Source organism: Bubalus kerabau, chromosome 2, assembly GCF_029407905.1.
Source record: "Bubalus kerabau isolate K-KA32 ecotype Philippines breed swamp buffalo chromosome 2, PCC_UOA_SB_1v2, whole genome shotgun sequence".
Classification (NCBI taxonomy): Eukaryota; Metazoa; Chordata; class Mammalia; order Artiodactyla; family Bovidae; genus Bubalus; species Bubalus kerabau.
In genome coordinates, this window is record NC_073625.1 from 181,958,260 (window position 1) to 181,981,242 (window position 22,983).

The 22,983-nt window shown below is 43.4% G+C and overlaps 1 protein-coding gene across 2 annotated transcripts in view; it reads right to left on the bottom strand.

Moving 5' to 3' along the window:
• Nucleotides 1-22,924, bottom strand: part of LOC129644176 (inhibitor of carbonic anhydrase-like) — a 43,690-nt gene extending 20,766 nt beyond the window's left edge. For both annotated transcript variants that reach the window (XM_055569653.1, XM_055569652.1), the window contains exons 1-8: nt 22,819-22,924; nt 12,376-12,548; nt 9,349-9,457; nt 8,384-8,545; nt 7,048-7,195; nt 6,047-6,102; nt 2,381-2,559; nt 892-1,063 (exon numbers count right to left, since the gene is read on the bottom strand). In XM_055569653.1, the coding sequence (XP_055425628.1) occupies nt 892-1,063; nt 2,381-2,559; nt 6,047-6,102; nt 7,048-7,195; nt 8,384-8,545; nt 9,349-9,457; nt 12,376-12,548; nt 22,819-22,861 (1,042 nt within the window). In that variant the 5' untranslated portion in view covers nt 22,862-22,924. The remainder of the gene's footprint in view (nt 1-891; nt 1,064-2,380; nt 2,560-6,046; nt 6,103-7,047; nt 7,196-8,383; nt 8,546-9,348; nt 9,458-12,375; nt 12,549-22,818) is intronic.
• Nucleotides 22,925-22,983: the final 59 nt, after the last annotated feature.

Below are 22,983 nucleotides of genomic sequence, written 5' to 3' on the forward strand. Positions count from 1 at the left end.
CTGTGACCCTATGGACTGTAGCCTGCCAGGCTCCTCTGTCCACGGGATTCTTCAGGCAAGAATACTGGAGTGGGTCACCATGCCCTCCTCCAGGGGATCTTCCCGACCCAGGGATCGAACACAAGTCTCTCATGTCTCCTGCACTGGCAGGCAGATTCTTTACCACTAGTGCCACCTGGGAAGTCCAAAACCCTCTGAAGTTCTAGCTCTGATCCTGGTGGTGGCAGAGGCTGTGTTCCCACTTCAGTTTAGGATGGGCTCTATTCCTTATCAAATAGACCCCCTGTGGGGTGGGGCAAGCCTGGCTAACACAAGGAGACAGGACTGTCATTACTTAAATATGAAAGTCAGGCAATCGTGTCTGACTCTTTGAGACCCCATGGATTGTACAGTCCACGGAATTCTCCAGCCCAGAATACTGGAGTGGGTAGCTTTCCCTTCTCCAGGGGATCTTCCCAACCCAGGGATTGAACCCAGGTCTCCCACATTGCAGGCGGATTCTTTACCAGCTGAGCCACAAGGGAAGCCCAACAATACTGGAGTGGGTAGCCTCTTCCTTCTCCAGCAGATCTTCCCAATCCAGGAATCAAACTGGGGTCTCCTGCCTTGCAGGCAGATTCTTTAACAACTGAGCTATGAGGGAAGCCCCTGTCATTACTTAAGTTGCCTGTAATCTGAAGGTCTTTCAAACCCTTTTGTGAACCCCAGGTTCAGGCCTTTTCCCAAGTTCAGCAGAACATCCCCACAAGAATCCAGCACAGTTTGCCCTCCCTTGGACCCTGCAGGCCAGTGTGGGTTGGGTGAGGTGGGGCTTGCAGGTCCCAGGAAAGCCTCCACGGCCTCACCCTGCCCTATGCCCAAGCTCTCCAGGTCTTCCCAGGACCTACACACCTCTCCCCAGATGCTGAATGACTGAAAAATATTCATATCCCAAGTATAGCTTGGCATCCATCTTAGGTGGGACTCTTAAAAACCCAATGGCGGCATCTGTAAATAGCAGGTCCTTCCCATGAGGAGAGTAGAAGAGCTGGAATTCTGCTGACTTGTCTTTTCCAAAGTGTTCCTGTTCAAAGGATAAAAGAAATAGTAAAGGAAGGAGGCTGGCAGAGAGAAGCAAAGTAAAAACAAATCCCAAAATCAGGCGAATAGAAAGGGAGAGAAATATGAATGCCTGAGAGTGAAGACCATGGCAAGGCCCTCCAAAGTCCCTGTGGCTCACAGGGTTCTCCAATCTTCTTCAGCAAACACTTCACTCAAATCCTAATTTGCCTGCCTTGTGTGGCTTCAGGGAAACTGCCAGGGGCTGGCCCCCAGGTCTGTACAAAGGGTAATGGTCACCATGGGTCAGGAAGCTTCCATCTCCTATGCTGTGTTTCCATGGGTGGGGCAGCCAGTGATGGTGACCTTGTTGCTGGACTTCAACCTGTGGGCTTCATCCTGGAGCGGGTGGTGATCCAGGACCATCTAGCCTGGGGGTCATGAGCCTTAGGTGCACCTGATGCCCCAGGCCTGCCATGAAGGACTTCAAGCAGTCCTCTTTCTGGCCCTCCCAGAAAACCAAGAGCCCTTTGCTTGTAACCCCACTGACTGGCCCAAAGCTGTTCCTGATGGTAGCTGAAAGTAGCAGCTACCCACCTGCTCTTTGCAATGTCTGCTTTTTGCCTTTGCAATGGCTCTTCATATTGCCTTCTCTGGCAAACCCCACATCTCCTTGGAGTGTCCACAGCTTACTCTTGGGGCCCAGAAACTTTTCCAGATACACCCTGCAAATCACTCTCTTCAAAGTACACAGTTCATGCGTGCAAGGCTGTGCCCCATGGTGGTGATCTGTGTATACAGTGTGCTCACTGCATCTTCCACAGTCATCTGCGAGTGATCCCATGGCAGGTCTGTGTCCAGTTCATCTCTGAATGCCTAGTGCTGAGCACAGGGCACTAACGGAGATGGGACAGGTGAGAGATGTGGGTGTGCTGGGAGGGAGGGCCTCCAGCACAAGACACAAAACGCTTACAGTCAGAACCTGCTGCTGAGGGGTCCAGGCCAATGGGATAAGAGAGGGGAGCAGCTCCTGGAGGAAGGGCATCTGCACTGCAGCTTGAGGATCCCTATACAACCTAGAAGAATAAAATGGGGCAACAGTGGCCTTCTGCAGAGTCCTTGGCCCATGGTGTTGGTGATGCCAAGGGAGGGAGTTTTATGGTCACCGCTGCCCATCACATATCCAGACCAAGTGCTGGTCAGTGAAGCGGAGGACATGTGGTGTGGTTCCCACTGTGCCCAACACCAGAATTTCCACAGTGGCTGGAAGAGAGTGAGGGAAAGCACCGCAAATCTGAGCAGGGACCCTTATGCAGGAGGGGAAGACAGGGGGTGGGGATACCTGAGCCTGATTGAGAAGCTCCCAGATCAAGTCTTCCTTGCCATCCACACTTCGGGCCACGATGGCATGGGAAGGGACCCGGGCCAGGTGGCACCCCTTGTACTCGTCCACAGGCCTCCGGGTGTTTTCCCTGCAGAGCAGTTCATACTGGTCCCTGTCGGCCTGGTTAGCCAGGTTCTCTAGAGGAGGGAAGCCTACATGAGCTGACAGCCAGCAAACAATGAGCCGTGGTGCCCACCCCTCCCAAATTGTTTGTTTAGGGATTTGTTGAAATAGCTTTCCAAGCCCAGGATGGAGCCACTCCTGTCTGCTGCCATGTCTGTGATCTGTGTCTGTGATGCCGCATCACCATGGAAAGTTAGATAACTCCCTGTGCCTGTAAATGTTCTGCTTAATAGAAATGCAGTCTATCCAGTCAGCCAGGCACCCAATGCCAAGCTAACTCTGGGCTCTATACCTCCTTCCTTCTTTCTTCTCAACCTGGTCAAAGTGACCCTGGCCCATCAGATATTATCTATTTTTCTCTTCATTGTTCTTTATTCTTTATCCCATCAAAGCTTCCTGCCTTCTGCAGTTTTCCAGTTCTCTGAATGGCCCACTTAAAGAAGTGCTAACGTTTATATCACCTGAACTGTCTTCTTTCATCATTTTTTAACAGCCTGGAGAGGACTAAAAGAGAATCTTTTCCAAATACATTTGGACAGGTGAGGATGCTGAGCCCTCCGGAGATGAAATGACAGATTCTCAGTGCAGAGAGACCCAGGGCTGGGACACATGCTCTGCCCAGAGCTCTGCTAACAAGAATGGTGACAGCAAATGCTTTCTGAGAGCTCACAGCACACCAAAGACTGAGTTGAAGCTCAGTTTCATTTAATCCTCATAACAACTGGGGGAGGCTGGTAATGTGATTATCCCATTCCAGAGATAAGGAGACTGAGGCTCAAAGGATTAAGGGAACTCATCAAAGTCTGACCTAGTCTGGGACTGACACAGCACCATGCTGCAGAGACAATTCAGGTCCCTAAATAAAGTGGCAATACTCCCCTGGAGACAGAGTCTGCTGGGGAAAGGTGGCAGCGGGTTGAGAGATGGATGGAGGCCTACAGGCCCAGTCAGGATACTATATAGGTACAAAGAAGGACCAAAAAGCCGTGTGAGGAAAACAGACTCTTTAGTTCCCCTGGTCTAGGTATTAGAAGGTATTCTGGGTTGAACTGCGTCCCCCTAAAATTTGTATGTTGAGGTCCTAATCCCCAGCACCTCAGAATATGACTTTATTTGGAAACAGAGACAGCACAGGGGTAATGAGTTAAGATGAGGCTGTAACTGGTATCTTAGACAGAATACTAGCACAGAAAAAACACGTTAGGTAAAAAGTTAGGAAATCTGAATCAAGTGTGGACTTTAGTCAACTAAAAAAAAAAAACAAAAAAATCTATATGGAACTGCAATGCACCAAGAATAATAAGACATTTTGGAGAGAAAGCAAAATGAGTTGAAGCAGAGCTCGGCTTAGAAGATGTGAAACGTTACTTAAAAACTATAATTCAAGCCGTTTAGCACTGATGCATAGATAGACAAATACATTACACAGGATAGAGCAGTGGTTAGAAAACTAGAGCCTCGTACAAAATCTAGCTTGTTGTCTGTTTTTGTAAATAAATATTTTTTGGAAACAAACAAAAAGATGAGGTCAAAGTGGAGTAGGATGGCTCCTGATCCCATATGACTGGTATCCTTCCTAAAAGGGGAAATTTGGACACAAACAGACACACACACACTTGGAGAACGCCATGTGGAGGGAAAGACAGAGATTGGGGTGATGGAACTGCAGGCCAAGGACCCCAAAGATTGCCAGCAAACATCAGAATCCACGGGGGTGGGGGGAGCATAGAACAGGTCCTCCCTCACAGCTCTCAGGAAGAACAGCCCTGCCAACATCCCAATCTTAGAATTCTAGCCTCTAGAACTCAGAGAATGAATTTGTTGCTTAAGCCACTCAGTGTGTTATAGCCACCCACTATATCTCTAGGTTCCACATCTGCAAAAATTTTTTTTCAATTCCAGGAAATTCCGAAAAGCAATACTTGAATTTGCCATGGAGGCAACTATTAGCATAGCATTTACATTGATTAAGTATTATAAGTAATCTAGAGATGATTACAATCATATGAAGGATGTACACAGGTTATATGCAAATACTGCACAGTTTTATGTAAGGGACTTGAGGACCTGCAAATGCTGGTAAACTGAGAGATGACCGTACTCTGTAATGGCAGCCCTAGCAAACTCATATCTTAGGTTGATAAAATCTTATACTGAAAGAGAATGAGTAGTACGATTCGAGTTCCTGTGAACAGTTCCATTTTAACCAGACATGTTGCAGAGAAAACACATTTTAAAGCTTTATATTAAAAGAAAAATGTAAACAATTTTTGCAATGTTAAAATTAAAAGAACAATATGATCTAATAGCTTCAGAAAGAAAGAACGTTTCCACTCAGTCTTTCTAGGGCCCAGTGGTGGCGGCAGCTCACCAGCGCTCATTCTCAGCCCTAAGCCCAGTACATAGTCCCTCCGAAACTCCCACTTAAAAGGTAATACAGGATTGTGTGTAATAGAGGACATATGACCTTCAGCAAAGGGAAATCTAGACGGTCTCAGACAATTGGTTGTTTTCAGAAAGTGAGGATGTTTTCAGTTCTCTAGAGTGAGTGTTAGAATATTCTGTCCATTGGCCTAACTGTGACAACGTGAGCAATCACAGAAAATAACAGTGACAACTACTGAGAGCAACTTGATTTTGGGAGAAGAGACTCATAGATTCCCCTTCTAATGAAAATTACTGATAAGAAGACACACATCAATTGCCAAAAGGCTAACAAACCAGGTCAGTGTGTTATAATGAGGGAACAGTGAATTATGAACGGCTGAGATGAGGGAACAGAGCCAACACACTTCTGTTTCATGTTAGGGAAAGAGACCAGCCTGCAAGGAACCAAGGCCCCCAGAAAAAGTGAAGGCTCAAAATCAGACAATGATTTTAAAAATGAACTGAGTATAAAATATATATCTCTTGTTTAAACATCTTAAGTGTTATAAATGTGTTCTGTGCCTGATAGAAATTTAATTGGTTATAAAACCTAGAATCTGAAAACTGAACTCATATGAAACACTATTTGTTTCTGATTGCCCAAAACTTTTGAAAGGTTTTTTTTTTAACATATAAATAAAGAAATACATTTTTGTCCACAGTAGTAATGCTTTGCAACAGATATAATTATAGATGTGCTAACAAGTTCTGCAATCATAAGAATTTATTTCTTTAAGGTGATTAAAGAAAACATTTAGGAACCGTTTATAAGGAAGCATTCAGGAGATCATGATTAGATCTGAATTTGGCATTTCAGTGACTAAGAGAATCTAATTATTAAAACTTGCTTTATTAGTTGGTAAGTAATGTTAAATGTTCAGAAAATTTGTTCAATCAATTTATAAACTGAACAAACTGAACACTAAACAAAGCACCAATAATGGAAGTGTCATTATACAGAAACTGTTTCATTCAAGATCTTGGCATGACCCATCTGTAGATATAAGGAAACAGGAAAGAAGGAGTTCCTCTGGCCAGGATGTGGCCACAAGATTCTTCCTCCGTTTGACTTACCAAATACCGTCAGATGCCTCACGAAGCTCACGTCCCCCACACCGTCCTGCAGACACCTGAGCAACAGGACAGCTGTGTTCAGTCCACTGTCTACAACACAGGCTCATCCCCCACCCCTCTAGCAGCCCCCTCCTCAGGCTCTGCCCCAGAAACTGGCTCACAGGGCTTCACCTGCAGTTTCCCAGGCTTCAGTCTGTCCTTGCAGAGGCAACGGCCCTGTCTGAGGAGTCTTTGAAAGCCCAGAGCCAAGCCCAGGTCTGAAATAGGCAGGAGCCCCATAAGCCCCGTCCCAGGCAACTCTGGGGAGGGATGGTCCAAAAGAAGGACCCTCACCTGCCTCTCTGTAGGCAGCCTGAAGCAATAGGGTTTTTGTACTTTTTTTTTTTTTTAAGGTCAAAAGCCTTTTACAAAGAGGACCTACTCCTATATTCTCACCTAGAGAATCCCATAGACAGAGGAGCCTTATAGGCTATAGTCCACAGGGCTGCAAAGAGTCGGACACGACTGAAATATCTTAGCACAGCACAGCACATAGAGTATAAAAACTCTAGACAGCCTGGATTCCTGGTCAATTTTGCTCTGGTTGCGAATGTTAGTTATGTCCCTCGCAGGCATGTTGTATAGAAAGGTGCCTTCGGGCACAGAGCTGAACAGGAGGTGGGGAGACGCAGCACATGTACCTGGCATGGAGATGCTCAGGCAGAGAGAAGCCAGTGAAGGGTTCGGGGGAGGACCTGATCTTTGGCCTGGCTGCGTGCTCAAGCCTGTGTCTATGGATCCCAGAGGCCTCCCTGGTCCAGACTCCAGGCTCTGGGTAGATGAGAGCCCCCCCACACACAGAAGACTCCTCTGTAGGACAGGCAGGAACGAGGATGTGCTGTGGGAGACAGTCAAAACCCAAGGTTTCACCAGGACACTTCAGGTTATCCAGGGCAGGCCCCATCTACTCTCTGTTCTTCAGTTTCCCCAACATCAGAGAGAGGAGAAGGGGGCCCACTCACTTGAAAGCCCCCGAGTAGCCGAAGTACGGTTCGTGGTGGGAGCAGGCACACTTGTCCATCCCTTTTCCAGCACACAGTTGGCACAGTTTGGGGAAGTTTGACTGATCCGCACAGGGGACACAGCTGCCCGCGAAGAACTTGGCCGCTGCTGCTCAACACAGACACATGGACTTCAGGGCATGAGCTGGTAGGGCCTCTGGGTCATGTGTGTGTGTGTGTGTGAGTGTGAGTGTGTGAGTGGCCCTATGTGAGAGCCCAGAGGTTTGAATGCATTGCTTCGGACTGTCATGAGGAAGTGGGCATGTAGAGGTGGCCAACAGTGCCTGGTCCAAAGGCATGGATGGCTCATGCGTGGGCCTGGGTCTCCAGAACTTCCCAGTGTATCCACTGCAGGGCTCAAAAGCTGCTGAGCTGCACCAAACCAGGCAGCTCCAGTTCTCCTCACCTGGCTCAATCACCAACATGGAGGCTCGGGAATGGTGGTGGGGAGCACAGAAATCTGAACACTCAGGAACCCCAACAGTCCTTCCTTATCTCAGGAAATAGTCCCACCCACTCTTCTCCTTTTCTGATCATGGCCCATGGTGGCTCACGGGAATCCCTCTTCCAGGAATTCATGGGAGGGGGCTGCATTCACTTGCTTCATGTGAGTGGGTGTGCCAACATAACCACCCAGAAAGACGTCCAACAACTCAAGGCAAGATGGAACCCCAAGAAAACATAGCCAGAGCTGTGGCCCAGGTTGCAGCACCCCATCTGACCTCTGCAGCTCAAAACACAAGTGAAACATGAATGTTGCAGAGCTGGCAGGGCTCAAAAAGAAACACTTTTGCAAAGTGCAGAAAATCTGGTTATCTTTCAGGCACAAAAAGGCACCCTCGGTTCACGCTGGCTTATCATAACTGAGCTCTGGTCCACTCATCTCCTCTCGCCTTCACCCCCAGCCCTCATCCAAGGCACTTCGGCCCGACTGTTGGTGGTGTGGTGGTCACCCTTAGAGAGTCTTCCTGGGCAGCTGGAAGGGAGGTCCTCTTTCTCCTGAGCCTCCACCATGGCCCTTGTCAAACCCCACTGCTGGGATACCATGGATGTGGGGCTGCCAGGAGCTCAGAGACAGGGTCTCTTTGGCTGAAGGAAGGGAAGTCTCAGCTGCCAGTCACAAGGGTCACTGATGTGGCAAACCCAGCCAGTACATGTTTAAAGCAGGTTGTCCTCACCCCATCTTGGACTTCATGAAACCCGTATACCTGGCAGTGATTGTAAGGCCCCAGTACAATCTGTGTGGGTCCCAGCAGTAGGAACCCTGCCCGAGGGCACCCCTCCCTGGCCAGCTTACCTTCTTGGGACCAGTCAGAGGGAAGAAGTATCCTCATGGGGATGTTCCACCCAGCAGACCACCCCAGGCCTGTGTGGCAGGACTTCTTTCCCTGGAGCTGATTCAGCTGGAAGTTGCTGCCCTTCTTCACCACAGCTACGACATAATGGTGAGTCTGTGGATCTGCAAAGCAGCAGAGAAAGAAGGGCCAAGGCAAGATGCCACATCATTGCTACTAATCTTCCAGAGTGTGTGCAGTGGAGCCTGGGGGGATTCTAGGACCTGCAGCACCTTCTGGTTAACAGGTAGAAAAGGAAAGGGAAAGGCCCCTGATTGACAGAAGAAAGCAAACTGTCCCTTTTCAAGGCAATAGGCTGGAAGACCTACAGCTCCCAATCACTGTGATGTTACTGCTTCTTCCCTTCTCTGCTCCTCTGTCTGTAGCACAGACACAAAGGTGAAGGTGTGGGAGGAAGGTACACAGGGCATCTGAAGATTTTACTGGGGCCTTCAAGTTGGACTCAGGTTGAGGCAGGCTGTGCTCCTGCACACACTGGCAACATTTATGGACAAGTAGGACCGGCACCTCATTCTTCAGCTCCTTAAAGTCCCTTCTCACAACATTCATTGCCCACGTTCTCTAGCACCTGCAGGGGACTTGGCAAAAGGAGAGGCTGTCCGGGGATATGTGTCTCCAGAGAGGCGTCCCGTTGATGCAATCCCACTGAGTGGGCAGTGGACTCCAGACAGCACATCCCCTCTCACTCAGCAGCACCCAGCAGCATTCCCATCAGGAGGCTTAAAGTCCACAGTTTCCCAGAAAGAGCCAAGCTCCCAGCCCCCACAGGTCAGCACTGGGGACAGCCTTCCACAGTACATAGAGCCCCAGCAACTTGTTCCCTGCAAGTGTAATACCAACAGAGTCCTTGCCTCCCTCCACAGCAGCTGTGTCAGAACAGAGACCTGGGTCCCCATGAGGGACGCACCATCTTTTGACCCATAGAACTCGGCCACGACAGGCTTCAGGTTGTAGGGCTTCAGACCTGCCTCATAGACCAAACCGCCATCCACCATCACAGCATCTGCTTCGTGTGCCTGAAAGAAGAAAGGCCAGACATGAATGAAGCCCCTCAGCTCCAAGGAAGACTCACTTAACCCTCTGCCAGGGTCACTTGTAACCCCTGGGATATTTGCACGGCTCAGACCTCCTCCACCTCCCTCATGTTGGCTCAAAAACCTTTCCCCAACCATGCTTTTAAAACTACCACCTCACAAATGCTGGAAACACTGTTTTTCTCCTGAGCCCTTAGCAACCATCTGACAAATCTTCATTTATTGTTTGTCCTCCCCCTTGGAATGCAAGCTCCACCAAGGTGGGGATGTTAGTGTTCTGTTGTTTTATCTTAACAAAGCCCACCACCTATTACCAGTAGAAGTTCAATAAATGTTGTCAGATACGTGAGTGAATGAATCAGAATATTTCCATCCATGTTGCTGTTGTTCAGTCACTAAGTCGTGTCTGACTCTGTGATCCCATGGACTGCAGCACTCCAGGCCTCCCTGTACCTCACTGTCTCCCAGAGTTTGCCCAAGTTCATGTCCATTGAGTAGGTGATGCTGTCCAGCCATCTCATCCTCTGTCGCCCTCTTCTCCATTTCCATCTGCATTTCCATCCTTAAGAGTCATGTTTTACACTCTTAAGTCTGGTTTGCCTCCTCAAGAATCTGTCAAGGATTCCTTCGTTACTGAGAAAAGCAGTAACCTCACAGCCTCTTCTCAAAAATCAGGTTAGATCAATTCCCTAGCCCTTATGGAAATCTTTCTTCTTCAACTGGAGGGCATGGTAACCCACTCCAGTATTCTTGCCTGGAGAATCTCCATGGAGAGGAGCCTGGTGGGCTACAGTCCATGGGGTCACAAAGAGTCAGACACTATTGAGTGACTAAGCATAGCACAGCATACAAATTTATAATTTATAATGAGAATTACAGAAAATAAATAAAAGCTTGTGTGTATCTTTATGACCCTACAGGATCTTTCCAAATTTTTTCCAGAAATGATGTATAAATTTATAATTTAGAATGCCAATAGCTGCTGCTGCTAAGTCACTTCAGTCGTGTCCGACTCTGTGCGACCCCATAAACGGCAGCCCACCAGGCTCCCCCGTCCCTGGGATTCTCCAGGCAAGAACACTGGAGCGGGTTGCCATTTCCTTCTGCAATGCATGAAAGTGAAAAGTGAAAGTGAAGTTGCTCAGTCATGTCCGACTCCTAGCGACTCCATGGACTGCAGCCCACCAGGCTCCTCCATCCATGGGATTTTCCAGGCAAGAGTACTGGAGTGGGGTGCCATTGCCTTCTCCAATAGCAATGCATGCCAATTTCATGCAAAACTATCAGCAAGAAATGCTATCTTTTAAGAAATATTACTACATTAAAAAATAGAAACTGTTACTTTAAGGATGCTTTTATTTGCATTTCTTTGATTATTAAAAAGGATGAAGACTTTTCCTTCCTCATTTATATCATCTATTAGTTGTAATTTCTGTGAGCAGCTTGTTTATAGCTTATTATTCTTAAGCATTTCTTATAAATTTAAATGACATCTTTATATAGCTTTTAGATCACATTGCTTTGTTATAGCTGATGTGAATATACTTTTCTCTAGGCTTAGGACTTTAATTTTTTTTTTGTCAGATATTAAAAATTTTTACATTTCCAAATTTGTCTACTTTTGTGATTTATCTTGTTATATCTAGCTATATTAGTCAAATTGAGTCAAGCTAGGAGTTTATTTTGGTAAATGTATTAAAAATCTCAGTTGATTTTATTTCTAAATGGCTATCCAATTGTCCAGCTAAAGATTCCTTTCTCAGTCTTTTCTTTGGAAAGTTTTCCTTGTCACACAGTATCTAAATCTACGCGGATCTAACCATTAAGTCTGGAATCCAATGCCGTAGTGGTGGACATTCATAGTTTGCATCTACATCATATCATGTGGATAATTAGCTATTTTTAGAAAGCTGGAAATATGTCTAAATCTTGTTCTCTTCCAGGTCTTCTACATCTGTCCAAGGACCTTGTTCTTTGCAACACTGTTATTAAATATGTTATAGTTTCAGACAGGCCTCAGCTACTCCCCCGCTCATTTTATTTTTCACAATACTATTTTATATTCTCATCCACACTTAAGAATTACAAAGTTATTTTACTGACTTAAAAAATTTTTAATATTATTTTTATAAAATTATATTAAGTTGATGAATCAACTTTAGGAGAATATGCAAATATATGAAGTTTAGTCTTCCTATCTGGGAATACAGCATATGTTTTAATTTATTAATAATATTGTTCATTTATCTCAGGCTCTTGTATTATATTTCTTGTATTCTTGCAGATCTCTCATATAACTTTTTTCCCTGAAACATTTTTCTGTGTATCATCTTACATGTAAATAAGATCATAATTTGGGGTTCTTTTCCCCCAACTAGTGACCACTGACAGTTAAAATGACATTAAATTGTGATACATTTATCTTTTACCAAAGTACTTTTCTCATTAATAATTATAGTAATATTTCTATTGATTTCATTATACTTTATAGGCATGTAAGCATCTGAACATATTGACAGTTTGTTTGTTTCTATCATTTTATATCATTGCATTACTAGGAAATTCCAAAAACAATATTAAGTAATAACAGTGACACTAAAACTTCTTGTTTATTTCTGAGTATTTATATATTTCTCTTCCAGTACAAATCTGACTTTACTTTAGTATGGGCATTTTCAATGAATCCTTATCTATCAGTTGTTTAAATATTATTATTATCGCTGTTTTCACTATTAATGAATGTTGAGCACCTATATTTTCATCTACACACAGTCCCTGTACTTTCAAGTCTAGTTCCTTTGGGGAGAAAATTGTTCTAGAGCAATAAACTATAGTAAGCACAGAAAAAGAACAAGAAAGTATGGATTTTCTCCCACTCTTCTTAGACAGTAGTGACTTACCGCAATGGCTCTGATGCAATCAAGGTAAGAGGTTCTCTTCACACAGGTGACATGAGGACCATCCACTGATAGGACTTTTTTCATATTGTCGTGGAAACTGTAGCACTTACTCGCCTCAAGATTCGAGACAGTGCACCATCTCACAGTTCTCTCAGGGACAGCCAGACACAGCCCTAGGGAAGGGAGGCCAGATGTGTAAGGGAGCCATAGTACTCACCATTCTGCTGGACAGAGAGGTTAAAGACAAGGTCAAGGATTAGCTGAGAGGAATAGACACAAATTGGACTGGCTGTCTGGTAGCTCCCATTTCTCTGACTGTACCTTTCCCTTTGGAAATAAAAAAGCCAAAAGCACCCTTAAAAAGTTAAATATAGAATTACTATACGACCCACTCATACTTTTGGGTATCAGTATATACCCAAAAGGATTGAAAACAGGATTGAATACTCCTGAGAAATCTGTATGCAGGTCAAGAAGCAACAGTTAGAACTGGACATGGGGTTCCAAATTGGGAAAGGAGTACATCAAGGCTGTATATTGTCACCCTGCTTATTTAACTTATATGCAGAGTACATCATGCGAAATGTTGGGCTGGATGAAACACAAGCTGGAATCAAGATTGCCAGGAGAATTAACAATAACCTCAGATTTGCAGATTGAAGAGGAACTGAAGAGTCTCTTGATAAAAGTGAAAGAGGAGAGTGAAAAAGTTGGCTTAAAACTCAACATTCAGAAAACAAAGATCATGATGTCTGGTCCCATCATTTCATGGCAAATAGATGGGGAAACAATGGAAACAGTGAGCGACTTTATTTTCTTGGGCTCCAAAATCATGGCAAATGGTGACTGCAGCCATGAAGTTAAAAGACGCTTGCTTCTTGGAAGAAAAGCTATGACAAACCTGGACAGCATATTAAAAAGCACAGACATTACTTTGCCAACAAAGGTCCATCTAGCCAAAGGTTTGGTTTTTCCAGTAATCATGTATGGATGTGAGAGTTGGACTATAAAGAAAGCTGAGCACCGAAGAATTGATGCTTTTGAACTGTGGTATTGGAGAAGACTCTTGAGATTCCCTTGGACTGCAAGAAGATCCAACCAGTCCATCCTCAAGGAAATCAGTCCTGAATATTCATTGGAAGGATTGATGCTGAAACTGCAATCCTTTGGCCACCTGATGCAAAGAACTGACTCATTTGAAAAGACCCTGATGCTGGGAAAGATTGAAGGCAAGAAGAGAAGGGGATGGCAGAGGATGAGATGGTTGGATGGCATCACCAACTTGATGGACATGAGCTTGAGCAAGTTCCAGGAGTTGGTTATGGACAGGAAAGCCTGGAGTGCTGCAGGCCATGGGCTCTCAAACAGTCAGACACGACTGAGAGACTGAACTGAATTGACTCAAATACATATACACAAATATTCATAGCAGCACTTTTTGCAATGGTCAAAAAAGGTGGGAACAACCCAAATGTATAGCAAGGAATGACTTGATAAGCAATATATAGTATATCCATACAATGGAATGTAATCTACCATAAAAAGAATAAAGCAATGCTACAGCATTGATATAACTCAAAAATAATATATTAAATGAAAGAAGTCAGACACAAGTGGCTACACATTATATCATTCAGTTTATGTGAAATATCCCGAATAAGTAAATCTATCGAGACGCAAACTGGTGGTGGCCAGGGGCTGGGGGAGAGGAGGATGACTAAAGGATAGTCTCTTGGGTGATGGAACCATGCTGGAACTGGATAAAGGTGGCATCTGTATAACCTTAATGAATACTGAATACTGCTCAATCTGTACTTTTATTTAATCACTAAATATTTGCTTATTTATTTGGCTGCACCAAGTCTTGGTTGTGGCACACGGGATCTCTAGTTGCTGCACGCAAACTCTCAGTTGTGGCATGTGAGACTTAGTTCCCTGACCAGGGATCGAACCTGGGCCCCCTGCATTGAAAGTGCAGAATCTTAGCCCCTGACTCACCAGGGAAGTCCCTGAATTGCATACTTTTAAATTACTAATTTTGTGTTAGTGAATTTCACCTCAAAAAAGAAAAAAATCTTATGGAAGGGGAGTCGGAACCTGAGTCTTTGTCTTGACGTTGCATACTTCAGCCTTCCATGGTAGCAACTGCTGGGGCATTAAAATCAGTGTCAGTTCATTTCACTAGCCCTTTGCTCCTGCTGCTGCTGCTAAGTCACTTCAGTGTTGTAAATAGTGTTGAAAGTATAATGAAAGCAAAATGCTGTTTACAAATTTGCAGTATTTGAGCAAAATGTCAACTTAGTTGAAACCCAGATGAGAGTAACAGCAGTCACAGCTACCAGTTTTTGAGGAGGCCCTGTGCGTCAGGCAGTCAGCCACACTCACAACCCTTCTCGAACTCCTGCAACTGTCTTGCCAGTTAAATACTGATGTTCCCGTTTTGTAGATGAGTTTAAGCAAGCAAACAAAAAAACCTATTAGAGACTAGAAATGAAGCTAATCCTTGAAACCCCCAGGTCTGTTTGACTCCAAAACCTGTATTGCTCTTTAACTGCCTATAAGTAGGAAATATAAAAATAAATGGGGCAAGAGATACCAAATCTCACTCAGAGAAATCCGTACCAAAGACAGGAAGTGACAAATGGAGTGCTTCAGCTTTGTTTGAACAGGCCCATTTGATAGCAGCGACCCAGGCTAGGAGAGCCAGGGAGAGAGTAGAGCTGTTGGGCCATGTGCCCTTATGCAGAATAGACGTGTGCAGAGTAATAACTCACGTTGCATTTTGAGCCTTTCAAAGCATGCTTACCCTGCTTGCTAATGCATATTCTTAAAACATTCTGCTCTTGGAAATGACTGGTAACCATGGAGACAATACAACTCTATAAATGAAAATAGCTTTGTAAGTAGATTAAGTTACACAAAGAGCTACTGTATACAATTGCAGTTTTTTTCTTTTTCAAAAGTATATACTTACTGTGAAAGCTTCTTCAGAAGGTCTGTATTTTCCATCACTTTTGCTTATGTTCAAATAATTAAAGCTGCAGCTTTTGCACTACTGATGTTTTTAAATTATTTTTTTACTAAATGAAAGATTCAGTGCTTTACAATTTTCCAAAGTATCACACAGTTGATTTCGTACAATCCTATAATAACCTTTTTTTTCCCTCTCCTACTTCTATATTACCCCTCACTCCTTCCCTCTCCCCAATGATAGCCATGGTTCATTCAGTGTGAATATAAAAGAGGGTGAATGATATTTGCATCATTAGGGGAAAGCTAAAACCTTGACAAAAACATAGTAGTAGAACAGGGAACTAAGCAAAACAAACGAAACACAAAACAAAAAAAATTAAACCAGATAGACTTCTGTTTCCACCTATGACAGATAACTGATATGGGACTTGCCCTGGCACTTTAAACAGCTGAAACAAACAAACAAGACCCTGGGAAAACACATATGAAAAAAAATTTTTTTAAACACTGGGAAACAGGCAGTTCACGATTATGATCCTTGAGAGAAGGGAAACAAATAAGGTAAGCCCTGAAATCACTCTAGCTTTCATCCTGGACAAAATGTCCAGACGGCAGGGCAGAAAGGAGGAAACAGTCTGATGGTCATTCTAAGCTGAGGAGCCAGAGATCGTAGCTTGGCAAGGCAGAGGCAAATAAGAATGTGCAGCATAGGGCACCAAAGAGCAGGGAGTGCAAAAAGAGAGGAGAAAGAGAGAGAAGTAGAGATTCAGGATTTTCACACCCTGGAGATTCCAGCTAATTATCAATCTGATCATTGTGGAGGCCAGGCAAGGACAGCTGCTAGGGGAAAAAAAACAAAATAATGGGGACCTAAAACCAAGCATTTCACAGAGTTCAAATGGGGTTAAGAATCATCTGAGTTCACACCATTCAGAGTGGAGAAAATCTTATTGAGTAAATAGTGCATTTTTGAAAGATTCCAGAAGTAAGCTAAACTAGATCTAGAAAGAAAAGTAATTTAGACACAGGCTAAACATCTTGAAAACTAATCTTAAACATTAAGCTGATCTGAAGACATTATGAGTGCCTGCCAGAAAAAAGGTTGACACCCCTTAAATTAAAAACAAATCCAGTACTCAGTGAGGTAAAATTCACCATGTCTAGCAACCAATAAAATTTTTACACACGCAAAGGTGCAGGAAAATGTAAACTATAACCAGGAGGAAAATAAGCCAATAGAATCAGACCTAGAAGTGAAAGAGATGAGGAAATTAACAAAAAATAACTTTAAAACAGCTATTTTAAATGTTGAAAGTATACTCAGAGATTTTTTTTTTTTATAGCACGAACATCAGTGCTGCAGGGATGTGGCACTTCCTTTCTGCTCTCACACTAGTCCTGGTGTCACTACATGCCCCCTAGGCATGTAGAATGATGCCAGCAAGTCTGAGGACCTGTACTTGCCATGGAAATGCTCCACCAGCAACTGTAACATCAGTACCAAGGACCATCCAGATGAACCTGGCCAAGGCTGACAAAATGACAGGCAGGCTCAAAGACCAGTTAAAAACTGAGGCTATCTGTGGGGCCATTCACAGGATGGGAGAGTCAAACGACCAGCCAAGGCTTATGGCATCGTGTAAAAGAACTTCTGACTGGAGAGGATCATGGATATGTGAAATACTTTTCATACCTAGTGACCCCCTCAGAAAAGAAAAACATGAGCATAATGAAGATACAAATGTAAGATGTAAAGAGCCAAAAAGAATTGCTAGAGACAGAAAGGCTGAAATGAAAATTCCACTGGGTGGGATTAACAGATACTACAGAAGAAAAAAGATGATCTGGAAGACATTATTAGAAACTATCCAAAATGAAGCAGAGAGAAAAAAGATCGAAAAACAAATGATCTGAGCCTCAGTGATTTATCATATAGGATAAAGTGATCCAAATACGTGTAACTGGAGTCCAGGATAAAAATGGAGGGGAGAGGCAGGAAAAAATATGGGAAGAAATATTCAGTCAGAACATTTCCTATTATTATGAAAACTACAAACTCACAGTTCTGAAGCAACCAGAGAAAACAGGCAAAATTAGGTACAGAGGAACAAAGACAATAAATATCTCAGACTTTTTGTCAGAAACCATGTAAGTTAAAGACAATGGAATGATATCACTAGAGTGCTAAAAGAAAAATAACTTACTAACTTAGAAATCTACAACCAATGAAAATAACTTTAAGAATTGAAGGAAAAAACAAACTTTTCCAGGCAAACAAATGTTGAGAGGATTTGGGTTCAGCAAACTTGCACTACCATGAATGTTAAAGGAAGTTCCAGACCCAGGCGGTTACACTGATGAATTCTATCACACACTTAAAACAGAAATCTCACCAGTGCTACACAAACTATCTTATAAAGTAGAGGAGAAAGTAACACACCTGGAAAACATTCCTTAGAAAAAATATTCATTTTCTAAAGACAACATTAACTTTATACTAAGTCCAAACAAAGACATTAAAGACAAAGTAAACTACAGCCAAATATCCCCCATGAACACAGACACAAAAATCACTTACAAAACATTAACAAATCAGAAAATATTAATAAATCAAATCCAGCCAAAATTTTTTGACTACATGAATACACTCACACACACACATACACACAAACACACACACATATTTATCCCTTACCCAGGAATGAAAAGTTGAATTAAAGTGCAAAAATTAATCAGTATAGTTCACCATATTACAGAATAAAACAGAAAAATCTATATGATAATCTCAATAGAATAGAGAAGGTACTAGCCAATTCAAAATTCCAAAGTAAGGATAGAAAGAAATGTCCTCAACCTGAAAAAGAGCATATACAAAAAAAAAAATCACACTTACTGTCATACATAATGGTGAAAGACTGAATGCTTTCCCTTTCAGGTCAGAAACAAGTCAAAGATAGACATTCTCATCACTTCCAACAGTGTAATAGAGGTCTTAATCATTTTAACAAAGCTCAAGAGAGAAACAAAAGGTACACAAATTGGAAAAGAAGATACAAAATTGTCTACGTTCATTGATAACATGTTTCTCTACAAAGAAAACTTTAAGGAATAAATGAGTTTAGGAAGATCATCAGATTTGAGGTCAATGTACTAAAATCAACTGGATCTCTACAATGCTAAAAAGATAAAAACTACAAAAATGAGACTTTAAAAATACAACTTACAATGACACATCTAGAGATGAGTTCAACAGGTCTTATGAATAAGACCTGTACATGAAAACTACAAAATATTCCCAAGATAAATGAAAGAAGACCTAAATAAATAGATATAGAATGTTCATGGATTAGAAAACTCAAGATGTCAACTCTCCTCAAAATGTATAAATGCTATCCCAATAAAAATCCAAACCTAATCTTGCTTTTTATAGAAATTGATAACCTGATTCAAAACTGTGTTTGGATATGCAAAATACCTAGATGGCCAAACCAACACTGAAGTAGCACAATAGAGCCAGAGGATTTATACTATCTGATTTCCAGACTTACTATAAAGCTACAGTAACCAAGGCAGTATGATCTTGTCATAAGGAGACACTAAAGCATAATGTAACAGGACAGTCTAGAAATTGACCCATATAGAGGCAGTAGGTCTTCCTTGTAGCTCAAAAGGTAAAGAATCTGCCTGCAATGCAGGAGACCCAGGTTTGTTTCCTGGGTCAGAAAGATCTTCTGGAGAAGGGAATAGCAATCCACTCCAGTATTCTTGCCTGGAGAATCGCATGGAAAGAGGAGCCTGTTGGACTACAGTCCATGGGATCAAAAAGAGTCAGACTCAACTGAGCAACTAAAACTACTACTATACTATAACACTACTACTATTATAGAGGCAATAGATTTTCAACAAAGCTGTCAAGGTAATTCAGTGAAGAAAGGATATTCTTTTCAAAAACAAGTCCTGGAAAAACCAGATATCCATATGAGAAACATGAATCACAACTCTTTCTTTACACCACACACAAAAATTAACTAAAAATGCATCATAAACCAAAATACAAAACCTGAAGCTATAAAACTTCTAAAATAAAACAAAGAGGAAAATACTGCAACTTGTGGGGCTAGCCAGTTATATTTTTAGAGACGACACAAAACATAATAACAGAAAATAAAAATTAGGTAAGTGAACCTGATCAAAATGTTAAGACATTTGGTCTTCAGAAGAAATCATTTAGAAAATGGAAAGCTAAGCCACAAATTTGGTAAATAATTGTAATACATCTATCCCTGGTGGCTCAGACAGTAAAGAATCTACCTGCACGTGGAAGACACAGGTTTGATCCCTGGATTGGGAAGATCCCCCGAATGGCTACCCACTCCAGTATTCTTGCCTGGAGAATTCCACGACAGAGGAACGTAGTGGGCTACAGTCCATGGGGTCACAAAGAGTTGGAAATGACTGAGTAATGTGTAAGTAAAGTGTAAGTAGTACACTTTATCTGACCAAGGATTTGCATCTAGAAAATATAAAGGGCTTTTTAACTCAAGAAGTCAAATAATCCAGTTGAAAAACAGGGAAATATTTGTACAGATACTTTATAAAAGAAGATATACAAAAATATCTTCAACATTATTACTCTTCAGAGAAATGCAATTTAAAACCATTGTGAGCTACCACACATATCTATTAGAAAGGCTAACTGTGAAAATACTGACAACACCAAGTGTTAGCAGGATGTAGAGCAACTGAAAGTCTCATATTGCTGGTAGGAATGTAAAGTGGTACAACTACTCAAAAAAAAATTGACATTTTCTTAACAAGTTAAAGATACACTTACCATTATGACCCAGCAATGCTAATCTTAAATATTCACCCAAAAGAAATAAAAACATAAGTCCACCCAAAGACTTGGCTACTAATAGTCAAAGCAGCTTTAGTCATAATACCCCCAATCTGAAGACAATCTAAACATCCACTAAGAAAGTAGTGGAAAACAAACTGTAGCAAAGACACATCATGAAATACTACTAAGCAGTAAAAAGGAGTGAACAATGTGGATGAATTTCTAAACAATTATGCTGAATGAAATTAGCCAGACACAAAAGACTAGGTACTGTATAATTCCATTTATGTGAAATCTTAGAAAAGGAAAAACTTATCTAAAGTGGGAAAAAATGGGAATGACTAGGAAGGGATAGTGGACAGTTTGAGAGTGACAGAAATGTTCTGTGTTTTGATTGTGGTGGTAGTTATGTGGGTAGGCATATTTGTTGAAATTCATTGAACTGTATGTGTACATAAAGAAAGGTATTATATTAAATGTAAGTAAAAGTTATTTTAAAAAGAAAGAGAGTGTATGTAAGCAAGCTAAGGGTCAATGGAGTCAAATAGCCTGGTGACTAGACCAGCCATCAATAACACTCCATCAGATCATGTGACAATTTCAAGAAGGGGTACTCAGAGCCCACCTCAAATATTTCAATCTGGTAGCCCATGCTCACTGTGTGGAGAAATATCTTCCCTAGAAGAGCAAAAGATCGAGAAAGGTAGCAGCCAAGGTGGACAGACAGGCTGTTCTGAGCCCCTGGTTCTTGGCTCTTACAAGGTTTCCTAATCACCACCCCCTCTCCACTGACAATTTTAGTTTAAGCTAGTTTGGTCACATTCCTGTCATCTGCCCCCTGAAGAATTTTTATTGGAAAAAAACACTGAGCTTTGAAGAAAGCTGGTCTCCAATTCCAGCCTTGCCCAGCACCAAGAGGGATGAAATGTTGGGGTGGAGTGGGCAGAGGACAGAGGAGAGGCAGCTCTTGCCTCTGTTTAGTAAACACAGAGCTGACTGGGAGAGCGAACGCTTAGTCAGTGCCTGACACTGCCAGGAGAAGGATGGGAGAAGAACAAACAACACAAGCACTGTTCAGGGAGAATGGGGAGAGACCAAGGAGCTGCACTACAGATTCCCTGTGGCCACAGTTGGACCACAGCAGCAGCAAACCGGTCAGCCCTCCTCAGCCCCTGCAGAGCTCCCTCTGTGGCCCTAGAGGGCAGCACTTGGCCAGGGAGACCCAGAAAGCACTCCTTGCATTTCCTGCCTTCTTCTGTCCAGCCCAGGTTACCCCTCCCCCCATGATAGATATGCTGCCCCAGAAATGACTTAAGACAACCTGAGACCTTGACAGAACCAGGGCTGGACAGAACCCAGTCGTTCAGCCTGGGAGGGCTTCCACCTGCATGAGCTCAGTGAGTTTGTGCTTACCCAACCAAGAGCCCCTTTCATTTAAGAGCAGGATTTTTTTCCAGTGATAACTCACCTGTGCCTAGAGCGCTGCTCTTAGGCACATGACCTCACATCACATGCACAGCAACTGTGTTTGTTGTGGAAAAGTAATTTCTACTGAACTGAGGAGTAAATTAGCTCAGAGAGGACAAGGGACCACTCAGAGTCACATGGCACTGAGTGGCAGGTGGATCTCATTCTAGGGCGGGTGTTTGTCCCCTATATTTCTCCACCTTTCTAGTGTATAGTAGGGATGGGAGGCATTGTATGTTCAGAGCAGGAAATGTCCTTCTGGTTAGATACTTGACAAGATTACCTCGCGTGCTTCAGCCCCTCATTAATAGTCTGTGAGTCCTGGAGGAAAAAATCCGTTCTCTCCTCTGACCCTGTTTCCTCCCCTCTAAATGGGATGAACAGCCTTCAGGCAAGGGGTCACGAACATTTTCCATAATTGTCTACCGAGGCAATGACTAGCTTTGTGAGCCATACAGTCTCTGTGGCAACTACTCAACCCTGCCTTAAAGCCTGAAAGCAGCTATTGTTGTTGTTGTCATTGTTTAGTCACTGAGTCAGGTCTGACTCTGCGACTCTATGGACTGTACCCAGGTTCTTCTGTCCATGGGATTTTCCCCACAAGAATACTGGAGTGGGTTGCCATTTCCTCCTCCAGGGGAATCTTCCCCACCCGGAAATCAAGCCTGCATATCCTGCATTGGCAGGAGAATTCTTTACCACTGAGCCACCTGGGAAGCCCGAAAGCAACCGTGGATAGTATTTAACTGAATGAGCCTGATCCTGTTGCAGTGAAGTGTTATTTATGGATGCTGACGTTTGAATTTCATTTAATTGTCATATATCAAAACTATTTTTCTTTTTGTTTTCTTCCACCCATGTGAAGATGTAAAACCCATTCTTAGCTCAGTCTGCTGTATACAGGCGGCTGGAGGAATTTGGCCGGCTGGTCATAGTTTGTGAACTCCTGTCCTAGGCTATAGAGTTTCTTCAAGGGCGACTGCCTGTCAGGTGTACTGATGCACCTCCGGGGGTGGAAGGCACTTTGCAGCCAGCCAGACTCTGGGCTACTTCGTAGCCGCTCTAGCCCAGGCAGTGTAGCGTTCCGCCGTGGCTGACCCTCTGCTGGTACCCAGTCCCCATCCTAGGGGGCCGCCCTCACCCAGCGTCCAGCGCGCACTCACCCAGGGCGCCAGCGCACAGCAGGGAGCAGATGACGAGCCTCATTCTCCTCGTTGACGCGCGACACCTACCCGGCTCCCGGGGCCTCAACTAGCTTTACCTGTCCACGAGGGGGCGGATCCGCCTCCTCGGAAGGGTTAGCTCTTCCGGCGGATCGCCCTCGCCAC